At 44.4% G+C, this 16,563-nt stretch overlaps 1 protein-coding gene across 3 annotated transcripts in view; it reads left to right on the forward strand.

Moving 5' to 3' along the window:
• Nucleotides 1-14,807, forward strand: part of kalrna (kalirin RhoGEF kinase a) — a 152,887-nt gene extending 138,080 nt beyond the window's left edge. The window contains exons 59-69 of one of the 3 annotated variants that reach the window (XM_085384695.1): nt 6,606-6,668; nt 6,883-6,910; nt 7,344-7,506; nt 8,397-8,518; nt 8,602-8,733; nt 8,810-8,971; nt 9,553-9,631; nt 9,714-9,765; nt 10,185-10,333; nt 10,718-10,856; nt 10,951-14,807. In XM_085384695.1, coding sequence (XP_085240821.1) covers nt 6,606-6,668; nt 6,883-6,910; nt 7,344-7,506; nt 8,397-8,518; nt 8,602-8,733; nt 8,810-8,971; nt 9,553-9,631; nt 9,714-9,765; nt 10,185-10,333; nt 10,718-10,856; nt 10,951-11,499 — 1,638 coding nt within the window. In that variant the 3' untranslated portion in view covers nt 11,500-14,807. The remainder of the gene's footprint in view (nt 1-6,605; nt 6,669-6,882; nt 6,911-7,343; nt 7,507-8,396; nt 8,519-8,601; nt 8,734-8,809; nt 8,972-9,552; nt 9,632-9,713; nt 9,766-10,184; nt 10,334-10,717; nt 10,857-10,950) is intronic. The other 2 variants (XM_085384697.1, XM_085384696.1) reach the window with 2 other exon arrangements.
• The last annotated feature ends 1,756 nt before the right edge of the window (nt 14,808-16,563 follow it).

Raw genomic sequence — 16,563 nt, forward strand, 5'->3', positions numbered from 1 at the left:
TGTCAGTCATTTGCAGTATTGAAGAGTTATAAAGAGCTCTATATATAATATATATAACTATATAGATATTTAGAGCTTTAGCATATTCTGCTCTGCACATTAGCATGTTCATTTATGCTACATTACCCAGTATTAGCTTCTAAAAGTTGCTTTAATTCAAAGATTTTTCCCCCAAATTTTGTATTAACTGTTGAGGAATGGCAGCAGGTGTTATACATAATCATCCATTCAGAGGCTCAAAACTCGTTGGTTAGTTTGAACTGCCAGCAGTTTCATGGCCTTTTGAGGTCTGCAGCCTCTTTATTTTGTAACAAATGAAACTTGAGCTTTTCACTGTGAAAGAGGAAGTTATCATTAGGCTGAAAAACTAGACATTTTAAATATAATATAGACATAAAGTATTCAGAATGAGCTCAAACATGTGTAGCAGTAATGTTAATCTTTTAAACACTGATGTGTTGTAAGGTGTTTGTTTCCTAAAGGAATGGTTTGAAAAATAGAATAGAATAGAATACAACTTTATTGTCATTGCACATGCACAGGTACAGGGCAACGAAATGCAGTTTGCATCCATCCAGAAGTGCTTTAGTGATATAGATATATTACAATATATATTAGCAATAATATAGATATGTAAGTATATTACAGAAATGGGTCTATTATGGTATGTTATAATGTACACGGTATGAAGTATGTTGTGAATATTCTATAACTATAAGTATGTACAGGCTGTAGTGAGTACAAGCTATGTACAGGATATGAACAGGATATAAATATGAAAAACTATACAGAATATGAAATAAATAACTTTACAGGAATCTGAGATATACAGTTATACAGAAATGGGAACTATGCAAGTTGTAAACAGTTGTAGGATTAAAGATTATTGAATGTACAGAATGATTATTTACACAGAGCTATACAGTAGTGCAGTTAAGATAAGTGAGGGTGTAGATAGTTTCTACAGAGGCTATATAAAGTGCTGGTGGTTGTGAGTGGTGGTTCAGTCCATGTTATTATTGTGTTTGAGGGTACAGTTGTCCATTGTGGGTGTGTGTGTGTGTATGTTCAGTCCATGAGTTAACGTGGGTCAGATGTCAGGAGGCAGAGTTCAGGAGTCTGACAGCTGTGGGGAAGAAGCTGTTCCAGTACCTGGTGGTCTTAGTCCGGAGGCTCCTGTGGCGCCTCCCGGAGGGCAGGAGGGTGAAGAGTCCATGTGATGGGTGGCTGGGGTCTTTGATGATTTTCCCAGCCCTTTTCAGACACCGCTTCCTGTAGATGTCTTTTATGGCAGGAAGTGGTGCTCCGGCGATGCGCTGGGCAGTTTTCACGACCCTCTGCAACGCCTTCCGGTCCGAGGCAGAGCAGTTCCCGTACCAGACTGTTATACAGTTGGTCAGGATGCTCTCGATGGTGCAGCGATAGAAGTTCACCAGGATGTCTGAGGACAGGTGGTTCTTCCTCAGAGTCCTCAAGAAGAAGAGGCGCTGGTGAGCCTTCTTGACCAGCTTGGAGCAGTTGGTCGTCCACGTGAGATCCTCGGAGATGTGGACTCCCAGGAACTTGAAGCTGCTCACACGCTCCACAGCCGTCCCCTTAATGTGGATGGGTGGATGTGGGTCAGCATTCCTCCTGTAGTCCACGATGAGCTCCTTGGTCTTCTCGGTGTTAAGCAGAAAAATACTTCCACGACTTATTTTTTCAGCTAATAATAAATATTTTTCTGGTTATATATTTATTTCTTTAACAATAAACGTAATGATATTTCACAAATCTCCTGTCAGGAAGGAGTGCAGAAAGGTAAGACTGCCCATGTGGAGTACAGATCCAGTTTATCTTGCTAACAAGCGGAGGACGATGTCTTTGCTTGTGTGTGTGGCTCGTTTCCATCTGCACTCCACTGCCCAGAGCAGTGTGTCCACCTCCATACTCGACCGTGGGGATGTTGTTACTTGGTTCATATTAAGGATTTCTCTTCATTGAAAATTCTGAGTTGTAGGGGATCAATTACTTATTTCAGTCAGTTACAGATCAATTTATGACTTTCATGTGTTTTTCTGGAATTTTGGTTGATATTCTCTCTCCATTAAAATGAAACTACCATTTAAATTAGAAACCATCCGTTTCTTTGGGAGCAATCTTGCAAAGAAATTCAGCATCATTATTTTCCCCTTTGTAATATCTACTTAGACCTTGTTGAAGTCAGTTGGCTAAATCCAAAAAGAGCAGTGAATTTTAGCTGGTCACAGCCTTTATACAAAATATACTTGTGCTCACATTAGAAATTAGTCTGACTTATTTGTTTTCCGCACATGCAACCACTACAGCTGCTCTTACAGTCTCTATGCCTATCAAATCCCACTTTAACCCATATGCACATACTGCCAGAAGTATTCACTCACTCATCCAAATCATGAATTCCAGGTGTTCCAATCACTGCCATGGCTACAGGTGTATGAAATCAAGCACCTAGGAATGTAGACTTTGTAAAAGAATGATCCGCTCTGTAAGTTTCAGTGTGCTACAGTGATAGGACACCACCTGTGCAAGAAGTCCAGTCGTGAAATGCTGAGGCACATAGTGTGCCAAGGTCACCACCTTTGGGAAGATGAGGAATAGCTCATGATTTGAAGTATATCACATCCTCTGCCATGGTACGGGCAATCTTATGGCATGGACAAGTGAAACCAGGTTACCACTGTTAAATAATGATGTGCTTGCTCATTGAAGTGGCATGATGAAATCTGAAGTGTACAGGGCAATACTCACACAGTGTGACTGACTCAAAGCATACTGCAAAAGCAAACCAAGTTTCTAATTGCACTGAAATTACCTTTAATCGCCAACCCAACCAGATGTTTTTCATTTTACTGAAGGCGAAACTGAAGACAGAGAAATCCACAATCAAACAGCAACTGCACTAAACACATAGCAGAGCATCTCAAGAGAGGAAACAGCGTTTGGTGATGTCCAAAAACAATTCTTATATGATTCATTTGGCAACTTAATTTTAAGCTTCTATTTTTTTAATTCCTGGTTTTAGCACAATTGGATACGTCATGTGACACTTTGTGTTGCATTTAATGCTCCTCATTCATTTTAAAAAGCTGATCTCCAGTGAACAGTGAAAAAACTGCGTCTCCAATCAGTGAACAGCTGCAGTTGATCTTGTTGGCAGTGATGTAGGCTGTGGCTGGATATAGACTTCAGCTGTGGTTCAGTGTGTGGTGCTGTGAATACTGTATGTCTATGCAAGACTGTTGGAAGATGCAGTGATTTTATGAAAGAATTTTTCTTATTAACATAGTATAATCAAAACGGAGCTGTTGCATGTATATGTATTACAACCATGCAACTTATGCTGCAGCAATAAGAATAATAGCACAGCCAAAGTCTTGAGTAATCATCAGCCACAGGCTGCAGTCATAATCACAGATGCAATCTCTTTTTGAGAGACTTAACATATCAGATATACATTGTCCTTTTGTATATATATCTAGCGTTATAATAATCTTATGAAGACAGATACTCTAGGATCCATCCATCGACCTTCTTCCGCTTATCTGAAGCTGGGTCGTGGAGGCAGCAGCCTAAGCAGAGAAGCCCAGGACTCCTCCTCCCCATCCACCTCCTCTAGCTTGTCCAGGGGAACACCAAGGCCTTCCCAGGCCAGCCGAGAGATATAATCTCTCCAGCGTGTCCTGGTTCTGCCCTGGGGGGGCCGCCTGCTGGTGGGGCATGCCCAGAACACCTCGCCCAGGAGGCGCCCAGGAGGCATCCATGTCAGATGCCCGAACCACCTCAGCTGGCTCCTTTCAATGTTGAACACCTCCTGGATGGCCGAACTCCTCACCCTATCAGTAAGGGAGAGGCCATCCACCCTACGGAGGAAGCTCATTACTGCCACTTTTCTCCGCGATCATATTCTTTTGGTCACTACGCACAGCTCGTGACCATAGGGTGAGGGTAGGGACATAGATCGACCGGTAAATTGAGAGCTTTGCTTTTTTCTGCATCACTGTAGCCACAGCACTAATCACCACCCTGTTGATCTCCCTTCTCCCGTCACTCATAAGCAAGACCCCGAGATACTTAAACTCCTCCACTCAGGGTAGGAGCTCTTCCCTGACCAGGAGTGGGCACTCCACCCTTTTCCAGCTTAGGACCATGGCCTCACACTTGGAGGTGCTGGTTCTCATTCCCACCGCTTCAGATTCGCCTGTGAACCATTCAAGTGCAAGTTGGAGGCCATCACCCAATGAAGCCAACAGAACCACATCATCTGTGAAAAGCAGAAATGAGATTCTCAGACGACCCAAATGAAAGCCCTCCGCCACTTGGCTCCACCTAGAAATTCTGTCCATAAAGATTACGAACAGAATCTGTGACAATGGGCAGAGTCTATCACTCACCGGAAACGATTACTTATTGCTTATGGCTATGCGGACCAAGCTCTTGCAACGGCTGTTTAAGGATCAAATGGCCTGTAGCAATGGGTCAGACACCCCATACTCCCGTAGCACCTCCCATAGCACACTCTGAGGGACACGGTTGAGTTCCTTCTCCAAGTCCACAAAGCACATTTAGACTGGTTGGGCAAACTCCCATGCACCCTCAAATATCATTGAGTGGGTAAAGAGCTGGTCCAGTGTTCCACAACCAAGACGAAAACTGCATTGTTCCTCCTGTATCCGAGGTTTGACTAATGGATGAACTTTCTTTTCCAACACCCTGGCATAGACTTTCCCAGCAAAGCTGAGTGTGTGTGATCCTCCTATAGTTGAAACACAACCTTCTTAAAGATGGGAACCACCACCCTGGTCTGCAAATCCAGAGGTACCGCCCCTGATTTTCACGCAGCATTGTAGAGGATTGTCAATCAAGACAGCCCTATAACATTCAGAGCCTTCAGGAATTCAGGGCGAACCTCATCCCTCAGGGGCCCTGCCACCAAGGAGCCTCAGTGACCTCACCTGCGGAGAAAGAAGCCTTGTCCCCAGAGTCTGCTTCCTCCACGGAAGACATGCCAGTGGGATAAAGAAGATCCTCGAAGTATTCCAGCCGCCCGACAATGTTCTCAGTTGAAGTCAGCAGCGCTCCACCCGCACTATACACAGTGCAGGTAGAGCACCACTTTCCCCTCCTGAGTCGCCTGGCCATTTGCCATAATCTCTTTGAGGCCATCCGCATGTCTTTTTCCACGGCATCTCCGAACTCCTCCCACACCCAAATTTTTGCTTCAGCTACTGCCCAAGCCATGTTCCGCTTGGCCTGTTGGTACCTATCAGCTGCCTCCGAAGTCCCACGGGCTAACCAAGCCCGATAGGACGTCCTAGTGCCATATATACTTATAGACACCCTTAAGTTCAGACATGGTGTTCATTATTGACAAACAACAACAAAATGCTGCTCGGGTTCAGATCTCACTGTTGTTGCCCACATGAACGTTGAAGTTTCCCAGTAGTACAGCAAAGTCCACAGGTGGAGCATCCTTGAGCACGCTGCCCAGGGACTCCAAGAAGGCTGGGTGCTCTGAACCGTCGTCCAGCGCATAAGCACAGACGACAGTCAGGACACATTCTCCGACCCAAAGGTGCAGGGAACAAACCCTCTCGTCCACCAAGAGAAACACCATAGTACAGGCAGCAAGCCGAAGGGGATACTAGGATACTCACCCAGCATCTTTCACCAAGGGCAACTCATGACTGAGACAGAGTCCAGCCCTTCTCCAGGAGACTAGTTCCAAGCCGTGCGTTGAGGTGAGCCTGACTATACCTAGCCAGTACCGCTCAACCTTACGCACTAACTCAGGCTCCTGCCCCGCCAGTGACATTCTCCTAATTGCTAGTCTTGGTAGCCAGGGATCGGTCCGCCAGGGCCTCCACTTATTGAACCTGACCTTCCTGTGGGTGGTGGGCCTACAGGAGGATGGGCCCGTGTCCCTCTCAGGCTGTGGCCAGTCGGGCCCCATGTACTAATGCATGACCCAGTTTGCCAGTTTGCCATTGGAGACCCTAATAGGAGGCAAAGCCTCCCGAGAACATAGCCTCTAGAATCCCTGGGACACGCACACCCCTCCACCACGATAAGGTAGCGAATCATTCTAAGAGTCGTACTGCACTCCCCAACCAAAGATTTTGGCTTATCGCAGGTTTAACAGTTTGAACATTTTCTGGTGATAAGGTTAGATTTACAGTCTTAAAGGACTGATTAGTAGCCTCAAAACCTCTAATTATCACTTAATGGAAAGACAAATGGTGGCAGTTTTACAGTGTGTCAGAAAAATCCAAAAGGACTCTCAGGTGAGTAGGATCTGAAGTGTCCACTGTAGCCACTGTTTTGCTCTCATTTTTTCTCATATTCTCAGAATCTTTCCTTTGTTCTCTTTCATCTCTTTTCATATTTGACATCATTTTTTCTGTTTTGGTTCTGCTCAACTTCGTCTGCATCTGTCCCCTCTCGTACTCTTTCCTCCTGTCGTTCCCGTTTTCCTTGTTTTTGTACATGTTTCACCTTTTTTATGTCCCATCTCCATTCTCTTACCTTTGACTTTTATGTGCCTCCATTCCCCTTTTATTCTTTTCCCTTGTTTCTTCCTCCACCAGGAGGTCCAAACTTCAGATGATTCAGATTGTGGTGATGACATTGACCCAAAGACGGGCATGGAGGTACCAGCTGTTCATTTTCATTGAAAAGATCTCTGACTCGGTGTTGAATACTTTTCTATTGAATTATTATATCAGCATTAGACAAACACTGTGTTGGAGACAAATGTGAGAGAATTTAAGCAGTTTAAAATCTGGAACTATTATGTATAAATTCATTTTATATAATACTGCTTCATATATGCTGAAAACTAATCCACATCTAATTATTTTCCAGCTTCTGAACCCAAACTTCATCCAGGAAGGTGAGACATACATAAGGCAGTTAATGCAAATTACATTTATTTATTCATTGAATAAGTTGTGTGACAAAGCCAAGAGGCTTCCAAATGCTTTTCACTACCACGGGAGTACAAGAAGCCCCAACTCCTATGTCAGTCTGGAACAGCAGCAAACCTGGTAATAAATGATGTGCTAGAATCAGCCTGATTATTCTGATCTGAATCGAGTGATTTGGCAAAACTGGTCATTATTTATGCTAATGCAGTATAACAGCAATGCAACAATTCCTTCTGAATACATGAGAGAGGTTTGAACTGTTCCCAAAAACTACAGAACTGAGCTGAGAATGCTTGAGGTCACACATGCCTTCGCTCAGAAACAACAACGTGATAAACTGTGGACATTTTAACTAAGAGCTGAGGGGAACGTGGTTTGTGATGCGTTTTCTGTGTGCAGTGGCTCCAGAGTTCTTGGTCCCACTGTCAGATGTGGTATGTGCATTCGGAGAGACCGTAGTCCTCTGCTGTAAAGTCTCAGGACGGCCTAAACCTTCAGTCACTCTGAAGGGCCCCGACCAGAATCCAGTGACCAACAACAGCCGCTTCACCATAGACATCAGGTAACAAAGAGACCACGAGGAACACCAGATGTGTCCATGAAGGCTTTCCAGAGGACCATTTCAATGCTGCATTCAGATTCTTGTTTTTCCTCACCTGCTTCTCCTTCAGTGTTTTGACTTTTAAACATACAGTGGTGTAAAAGTGTTCACCCCCTTCCTGATTTCTATGCGTTTCCGATCATCAACCAGATTTAAATATCAGACAAAACTCACACAAGTAAAAACAAAATGCAGTTTCTAAATGAAGGTGTTTATTAAGGGAAAAAGACTAAACCCTCATGGCCATGTGTGAAAAACCTAGTAACTAAGCAGCAACAACTACAATCAACTGAACGTTTGGCAGTGAGTCTTTTGCATCGTGTTGGAGGAATTTTGGCCCACTGATGCTTGTAGAATAATTGTAATTGAGCCATCGGAGGGTTTTCAAGCACGAACAGCCTCATGCCACAGCTCCTCAGTCAGATTCAGATCAGGACTTTGGCTAGGCCACTCCAAAGTCTTCATTTTGCTTTTCTTAAGCCATTCAGAGGTGGACTTGCTGCTTTGGATCACCGTCCTGCTGCAGAACTCAAGGGCACTTCACCTAGAGGTCACAAAGAGGTGGCCAGATGTTCTCCTTCAGACAGCAGAAGTCATGGTTCCATTTTCCACAGCAGCAAAACAGCCACAGACAATTACACTCCCACTACCATGGTTTACTGTTGGTACGATGTTCCTTTTCAGAAATGCTGTGTTACTTTTACGCCAGATGTGATCGGATGCCAATTATTTTTTCACACAGGAAATCAGGAAGGGGGCAAACACGTCTTCACACCACTATAAGTAGTACCCTCTATGAGTGCAGCCTTTTGATCTTTCCTCCTCTCTCCATACTCCTACGCACTGTGCAGGGATACAGGTGACATCTTGTTGAAAGTCTGTAATCTGATGCCTCAGGATACAGGAATCTACACCTGTGTTGCTGTTAATGACCACGGCACTGCATCCTCCTCTGCCTCCATCAAAGTCCAAGGTGTCGCACTTTGATTAACACTGAGGACCATTTGAGACGGTTACTGTTGATTTGGGGTTGACTATTTTTGTCTTGGCTTGCAGGTATCCCAGCAGCCCCAGTGAGACCTGTGGCTCAGGAGGCCAGCAGCACAGCGGTGATGATCCACTGGCTGCCCCCACCTTCATCTGCCCACTGTACTGTCAGCAGCTACACTGTGGAGTATAGACAGGAAGGTCTGTGTATTAGCCACTGGAATTGTTCTGTAGTGATGTTCAAACAGACTGACCTTTCCTCCTCTTTCACTCACAGACTCGTTCCTGTGGCAGCAGGTGGCCAGCAGCAGGGAGGAATGTGTGCAGATCGACTCTCTGATCCCCGGAGGTCACTATCAGTTCAGAGTTCGGGCCTCCAACCGCTGGGGTGTCGGCCCACCATCGGAGCCCTCAAATATGGTCACACTAGCCAGCAGCAGTAAGTCGCACGTGCTCTTAACAAAGAAAAGTAAATGCATGAGGATGCATTCAAGGATACCAAAAGGTATCCTTGAATGCATCCTAGACCTGAAGGTGAACAGTTTTAAAATCTCAAAGATTTGAAATTGAATTTGCCATCAGCTGGTGAGAGTATGACACACTCCACCCCTGGAAATATATCACAGTAGAGAGGAGTAAATGAAGAAGGTTGTTTGCTGGAGAGTGGGCAGGCAGGTGAGCCTCGGGTAAGTCCTGATTCCACAGACTCATAAAGCCTGAGCGCTGATCTGGCTGTGAGCTTTTCAGTCCAGAAAGGGAAGTAGGGGAGAACAGGCGAGGCACGCTGAAGCCGATTCACCACCATGTGGAAAATAACTGCTACAGCTTGTCCTTATTACACAGCACTGATGAGGCAATGAGCTGACCGGGCACCTCTGCCCATGGGCATAAACACCGGTAGATCAAGGCGAACCACCTCTCCACCTAAGAGTAAAGAAAGAGGAAATGAAAACAATTTCTCCACTAATGCTGACATGTTCAGGGGGAATTATCTTACTTATGTATTTGTTCTTTGTCCAGACTCTGGCTGTGATGGGACGGGCATTCATTGGAAGGAAAACTTTGAGTCAACCTTTACTGAGATCTGTGAGATTGGAAGGTAAAACGATTTCAGTCACAAATAACGTCTCTATCGAGCCAAAGCAGCCGGTTTTTAATGCAGTCTCACTTGCTTTGACCAGGGGACGGTTCTCAGTGGTACGGAAGTGTGTCAACAGGTCCACTAAGAAAGAGGTACTTGTTCCTTTTGTTTAACTTCTTAAAAATTAAACTTGATATTTTATCAGCTACTGTGAGATGCAGACACATTCAAGATGTAACCTGTTTTAATGATCGTATAGATAAACTTGATAATCTGTCTGTGTTTGCACAAACAAGCATTTTATTATCTGGCTGTAAATCCTTATAATCAGCTCTGCGCCACCTTGATGAAAAATCCACAATATGTCATCGTGCAGAGTGGTTTTGTCTCAAAACTTTAACTTCAGGCGGGGTGGCTGCAGCTCAGGAGGTAGAGCAGCTCATCAACTAATCGCTTGTATGTTGGGCAAGATACTGAACCTCAAGTTGGATGGAACTAGTCAAATAGATGCACCTCGGCATAGAAAAAACTATATTGCACGTTTAAGTGTTTTGCCTTTGTTCTCCACTAGGTGGCAGTGAAGTTTGTGAGCAAGAAGATGCAGAAGAAGGAGCAAGTGGCTCATGAGGCAGACATTCTGCAATATGTCCAGAATCACCAGCTGGTGTCATTGTTGGACACCTACGAGTCTCCCTCCTGTCTGATGCTCGTCCTGGAGCTGTAAGTCCAGTGTTTGGCTGCTGCACGGTTTTTTTATCGTTGTGTTTTTGCTTGTTTTTCACAACAAGTAGAGTTTTCAGCTGCTTTTAGAGCCCGCGTGGTTTGGTATGAACCAAACTAGATGGCTGTTACTTTTTAATAGTTTTCTTTTCAACTTTGCTCTCTTTGAATGTTTTCATAATGTTTACACTTTGTCAGCACAACCAGGACGAGCAAAGCAGAACAGCTGCTCCATAATGTGAACGTGTGACATCACCCATTCACAGTGAATGAGTTACAAAGCCTGCAGTGCATATTCACAGCTGTGTGTAATAGCGGGTCTACTGAGCGATTCATTCAACCACACAGTGCAGAAATCGAAACTTGTCTGTGTTTCCATGTTAGACTGGAGGATGGCCGCTTGCTTGATTATCTGGTTGCCCACGATGAGCTGATGGAGGAGAAGGTGGCCTTCTTCATCAGAGAAACACTGGAGGCCCTGGAGCACCTTCATACCTGTAGAGTGGCACACCAAGACCTGAAGGTGACTGCAGGTTTTTGTCACATATGAAAAGAAAAATATTGACAATTGTTGTTTGCTCACCTGTGTCTAAGTCATAACTCTGTTTTTGCTGTAGCCCGAGAACATCATGGTCAACCTCCATTCTCCCATGCCCAGTATTAAGTTAATCGATTTTGGCGATGCTGTCCAGTTGTCTGCCCACCGCCGATACGTCCACCTCTTGCTCGGGAATCCAGAGTTCGCTGCGCCTGAGCTGATCCGTGGCGCTCCAGTCTCCGTGGCCACAGACATGTGGAGCTTGGGTGTTCTGGCTTATGTCATGCTTAGTGGCGTTTCTCCGTTTCTGGACGAGTCACCGGAGGAAACCTGCATCAACATCTGCCGCCTAGACTTCTGCTTCCCAGATGAATACTTCTGCAATGTGAGCCAGGTGGCGAGGGATTTTGTGTCATCATTACTGCAGCAGGATCCCAGGAAACGGCCGAGTGCTACTTCCTGTCTCCAACATCTGTGGGTGGGTCGTGGAGGTGGGGAGTACTCCAAGACACCACTGGACACGGCACGGTTGGCCACATTTATCGATCGAAGGAGACAACTGCACGACGTTCGGCCCATTATGAACGTGAAAGGGCTGGTGAGCAGCGGCATGGGAAACACACTGTGACGGGATCTGAACTCCCACAGGAGCGTTTGATTGTCTGTCTGTCAGTGTGTGCGTGGGACAGATGTTTGGTGCTGAATCCTTCCTGTGGTGCAAAATGGAAACTCTTGCTACTGCAGGACCACGATCAGTCCCCTGTAGACCAAAACCTTAACCCCAGAATATTTATTTATTCTATTACCTTGTTATTTGTTCATTTACCGATTTCAGCAATGACACATGAAGCGGGTCAGGTAAACTGCCAAAACACCACAAGAACCCAAAGAAGTCAGCTGGACTAAGGTGGAACTGGATGTGTTGGCTCCAGTTTACCGTCATGTAACTAACTGTTGGGACTTTGCAGAGGCCTCTCGCTGAGCTGAGGACTCGTGCAGTTGATCTCAGGCTCTGGGGCAGTGCTGCCTGTCGCTTAATAGAGGGTCCTGCACAAAGTGCTGTTTGAACTGCAGGTAGTTGGACAGTTGCAGGAACACCGTGATGAGCCTGTTTCTAGTATATTTGTAATCATTTCCTTTCAAGGACAGTGTCAGCACAGTGTCCTAAAAATTATATTTGCATATCGATAAACTTCAGCTACACTTTTGAAGGGAAATATATTTCCCCACAGTTTACTCGAATATGCTGGTATTCAAAATATCTTCTTCCTCTTCTCCAGTTTCTTTGTCACTTTTCTTTCCCCTGTTTTTACTCCTTTCAGGCAACAGATTACAGATTACTACAGAGGTGGGAAATAACAAATACTCTGTTACAGTACTTAAGTAGGATTTTCAGGTATCTGTATTTACTCCCTACATTTTCATAAAAGGCTCATTACTTTAGCTTTGACACATTTAAGGGGTAATATTATTATCATTTCACATCACTGCAGGCCCTCTGGAACAGATTTGAACCTAAATGTTGAGGACAGTAACATCGACGACAATCCTGTTACGACAAGAGGCAAAAACATATCAGTTATACATCACACATACATTAATAGCTCTACTCGGGGGGTAAAGTGGACCGCAACAAAAAACATTTTTGGTGTAGATACCATGAGCTGCGATGCACTTCAGCATGTAGCTAGCACTACAGAAGAGGAAGTAACGATGTTTTAACTGGCAGATCATTTTAAATGTACAACTCAACAAATATAAACACACAAAGTGTTTGTGTGCAGTGTGGACAGCAAGTACAGCTGCTTTGTTTCCCAGGGAGAGAAATGAATGCGTTCACTGAGAGATGGAGAAATGTGAAAAAACTAGATTGGAAATTACATTTAAATGTAGTTTTGAGTTTTTGGATCCAGCCGTTTGTTTTCTCACACATCTGCAAAACAAATCAAAGGATTCTGACTTTGTGTGCATGAAAGAGCAGCTTAGTGCTGAGTCGGTTCATCTACAGCACTGTGCTTAAGTTTAAAGTAGTGCACGATGTTTGCCTGCTGCAGAGAACCTGTTGCGTTCATGCTCACTGTTACATCGGCTGATGCTGGTTGGACTCCCTCACTGACTTCCATCTTTGTGCTACAGAGGGAGTGTAAAACAGCCTTGTGAGTCTGTGTAATCTCTGCTTACATCTTGTTAATTCAGTTGGTTAAATTCACAAAGAGCGGTACATTTTAGAGCAGCAGCAACACAAGTCAGTCGATCACAGCCTGTAGACAAAATGTACACAATCAAAATGAATGGAGCTGATGTTGGTTTCCCCACACTCCAGCCGTACAACTGATCTGAGAGTTTCACACCTGCCAAATCCCACTTTAATCCCCGACTATGTTCTTGTACTATTTAGGTGTTTCAGCAGTCACGAGGCTCAGTTTACATTTCTGTGCATTTTCACTTTTACTTGAGTTAAGAAGTTTAATCAGCAGTTTTCAACACGAGTGTCCATCGTTCTCCTAAAGTGACGACTGTCTGTGGTTTTGCCACCTCTGCATATTTGATGACACAGTATTTGTGACTCACTCAAGCTAGAAACTGATAAAGTGTTACCGAAGCATCTGTAAGGATCTAAAACTTTAAGTATGGACGATGTTTCTTTGTTTTTCTAACATGACTTCATCACACATGCATCAGTATGTTGTGTGATGCTGTTACTTACATGGAAAAGTCTCTCCGCAAAGAAAAACGATGCGTAGAATTATAATTTATGGAGAAACTGTTACCTGTAGCTGTCGTATAGGCCACATGAATAAGGACTGCACTTTTCTATGATCTACCTTTAATTTATTAAATGTTTATTTATTTCAGGACTGAACTAAGGGTGGTATAATATTTGCTCTGGGGACCTAGAGCAGTCCGTTTACTCGACACATGGAGTTCAGAGGATGCCTAAACCTACTGAACTAAACGAGTGTGACTGTACAGCCGTGTAGCAGCAGACTCTGACTGAACTGTAGTGAATGTCCTGAACCACAATAAACGGAGTTAAAATGCAAACATGTTGGCATTACTTCAAGGAAGATCAAACAGCATCTGGATCGCCGCCTTCTGTGGTACATATGGACGACTACCAGACGTTAGCAGGATGCACCATGGACACAGTTTGCATCAGTGTTTACAGATTCTTTGTCCAAAAAGTAGGTAGTTTACAGACTAGTAAATACAAATCAGGAAAGACCTGCATGTAAATCACCAGTAATGGTTTAGAAATCAGGTTACAAAACTGTCTGTTTCTGTAAGTAAAGCCTGTGACATTTGGTGTGAAGGTGGGAAACTCCACCCTGAAGTCTGTTTTGTTGTATGTTTGTTTACCAGTCACTGTGGTGAATAACTGTAGTGGTTGGATCTCATTCATTCAGCTTGTAAATGTGCTCGTGCGGCTGCAGACCCTTTGGATGAAGTGGCCGCTGTTCCTGGGAGGCAGACGTTTACTGATGAATGTACTTTCTTGTGGAATGTGCTCTGTCGTCTGCTTTCACCCACTCGCCACACTCCCCGTTTTTCATCCTCAATCTTCCTCTAAGCATTTAGTGTCAAACAACAGCAAAGCTCATGTTCATGCTTGGATACTAAATGGTCCACAGGAAGGGAATTCGTCTTTAGAAGCAACTTTCATATCGGACGTCTGGTAAAATATTACCAAGTGTCTGTCACTGCAGCTGCAATCGATTCAGGTGTGTCCGAGTGCTGTTTTTCTTTTTTTACCACTCTCTCTTTCTAGTAGAGATTCTTGCTGTCTTATTGTGGACTTGTTGGTCTTGTTCATTATTTGAACTAAAAATAGCAGACTTCCCCAGTTTTTTCGACCTCTCATGCTAAATAAATCAATCAATAAAGAAAACCGTTTCAAGCTGTGTCTTTAGGAAAGGTGCTCGATGAGGTCACACAGACCGACTGGTCACTCGGGAAAATGAGTGTCGCCGACACTCATTTTCCCGAGCGGCTGTTAGAGATGGCTGGCAGTTATTAAAGTTGGTCGCCACAGTCACCAGGTATTCCAGGTATTCCAGGTTTCCCAGGTATTCCAGGTATTCCAAATACAGCAGGCAACAATTCCGTAACCAAAATAAATGAATCCCACCTAAAAACCTTTGGATAGAAGACAGGTGGCCGCAGAAATACAAACAAGTTTAAAGCACTTTGAGGCAACTGCTGTTGTGATGAGGTGCTGCATAAATAAAACTGGATTCAGTTGACTTCATGACTGAGCCGGTGATGGTGAAGGTAAGAATAAACTAGCTGATGTTGCTCACCTGTTTCATGCCTGCTCTACGTATCCCAGCGTTGTTGTTAACATATGTCCAGTCCTGTACCCTCAGAACAGCGTTGTGTGCAATAATTGCAAAGATGAGATGATGGTGTAAAATAACTCGTGGCTGCACTGACATGTATGTACTGCTGTTCTAGTCTCGGTGACTTACTGGCTCTTTTTAAACCAACTCACATTTACCCATACTGTCTGTTAGTACTTACAAAGTTATTAACTAAGTTTGATAAATAGTACAGTTTAATTAATTAAAAAAGAAATGTAAACTCACCTAACCGTGGTGGAGGGGTGTGTGTGTTGTTTGGGTCCTTGATAGACTCTAGCAGGCAAACTGGTCCATGGTGAGAGGCCAGACACCCATACGGAGGGCAAAAAGTCAGGGGCCAAATGCCCAGGTTCACTGTGGCCCCACCCTGAAGGCAGGCATGAGGAGGGACTGGACCTCAGCCCATGCATGTGGGAGTAGTTTTGTCAGGCTTTTGACCGAGACTGCTTCAGGTCTGCTTCAAACTGATTCTGCCAAACTGTCAGGCGACTCGGGAGAGAAAGCCGTGCTCTACGCACACTTCTGACCTCAAAATTATCTCTAGTTTTTGCAGAGGATGTGATTCTGCTGGCTTCATTAGGCGGTGGCGTCCAGCTTGCACTGGAATGGTTCACAACCGAGTGTGAAGCAGTGAGAATGAATTTCACCTTCAAGCCTGAGGCCATGACTCTCAGCTGGTGAAGTGTCCATACTGGGTCACAGTTGCTAAACTGAGTTACTTAAACTGAGTTTAAGTATTTCCTGGTCTTTTTCATGAGTGAGGAGAGGAGAAGTGGGATGTTGGGACCGTGTCTGTAGTGATGCGAGGCGGGTCCAGATAGAGCTGAGCATTAAACCTGGGTGAGGCGTGTTTCAACCTAAGGAAGCCCCGGGGTAGACCCGTGCTGGAGAGATCATATCTGTGACCTGAGCAGAGGGAGGTCTGAGCTACACAGGCTACTGCACCCATGATTTGGCCCAAGATGGATGGATAGGTGTGTGTTTTGATTGACCAGAATCTGGGTTTAGGTCTTGCACATTTATAAACGGATCATTGGGAGAATAAAATAGCCAGAAGGCAAAAGGACAGATCAGGAACTCGTTAGGGTTATAAGTGCAATGTGCAAATGTTGGAACACTGTGCAAAATATGGAATCTGAACTGAATGCAATGATCTGTAAATCTCATGATCCAACGTCTCCTTCAAAATGGAGAATAAAAATGATATCCAATGATTAAACTGAGAAACTGTAGCAGTTTAAGGAAAAACTTAGGTCATTTTTAATTTGGTGGCACCAACATGTGTCAGAAAAGTTCAGACAGGTTCATGTTTACCGCTGTATGGCGTCCCC

This window comes from Rhamphochromis longiceps, linkage group LG16, assembly GCF_057381845.1.
Source record: "Rhamphochromis longiceps isolate RC_006_pf linkage group LG16, R_longiceps_female_GT1.1, whole genome shotgun sequence".
Lineage (NCBI taxonomy): Eukaryota > Metazoa > Chordata > Actinopteri > Cichliformes > Cichlidae > Rhamphochromis > Rhamphochromis longiceps.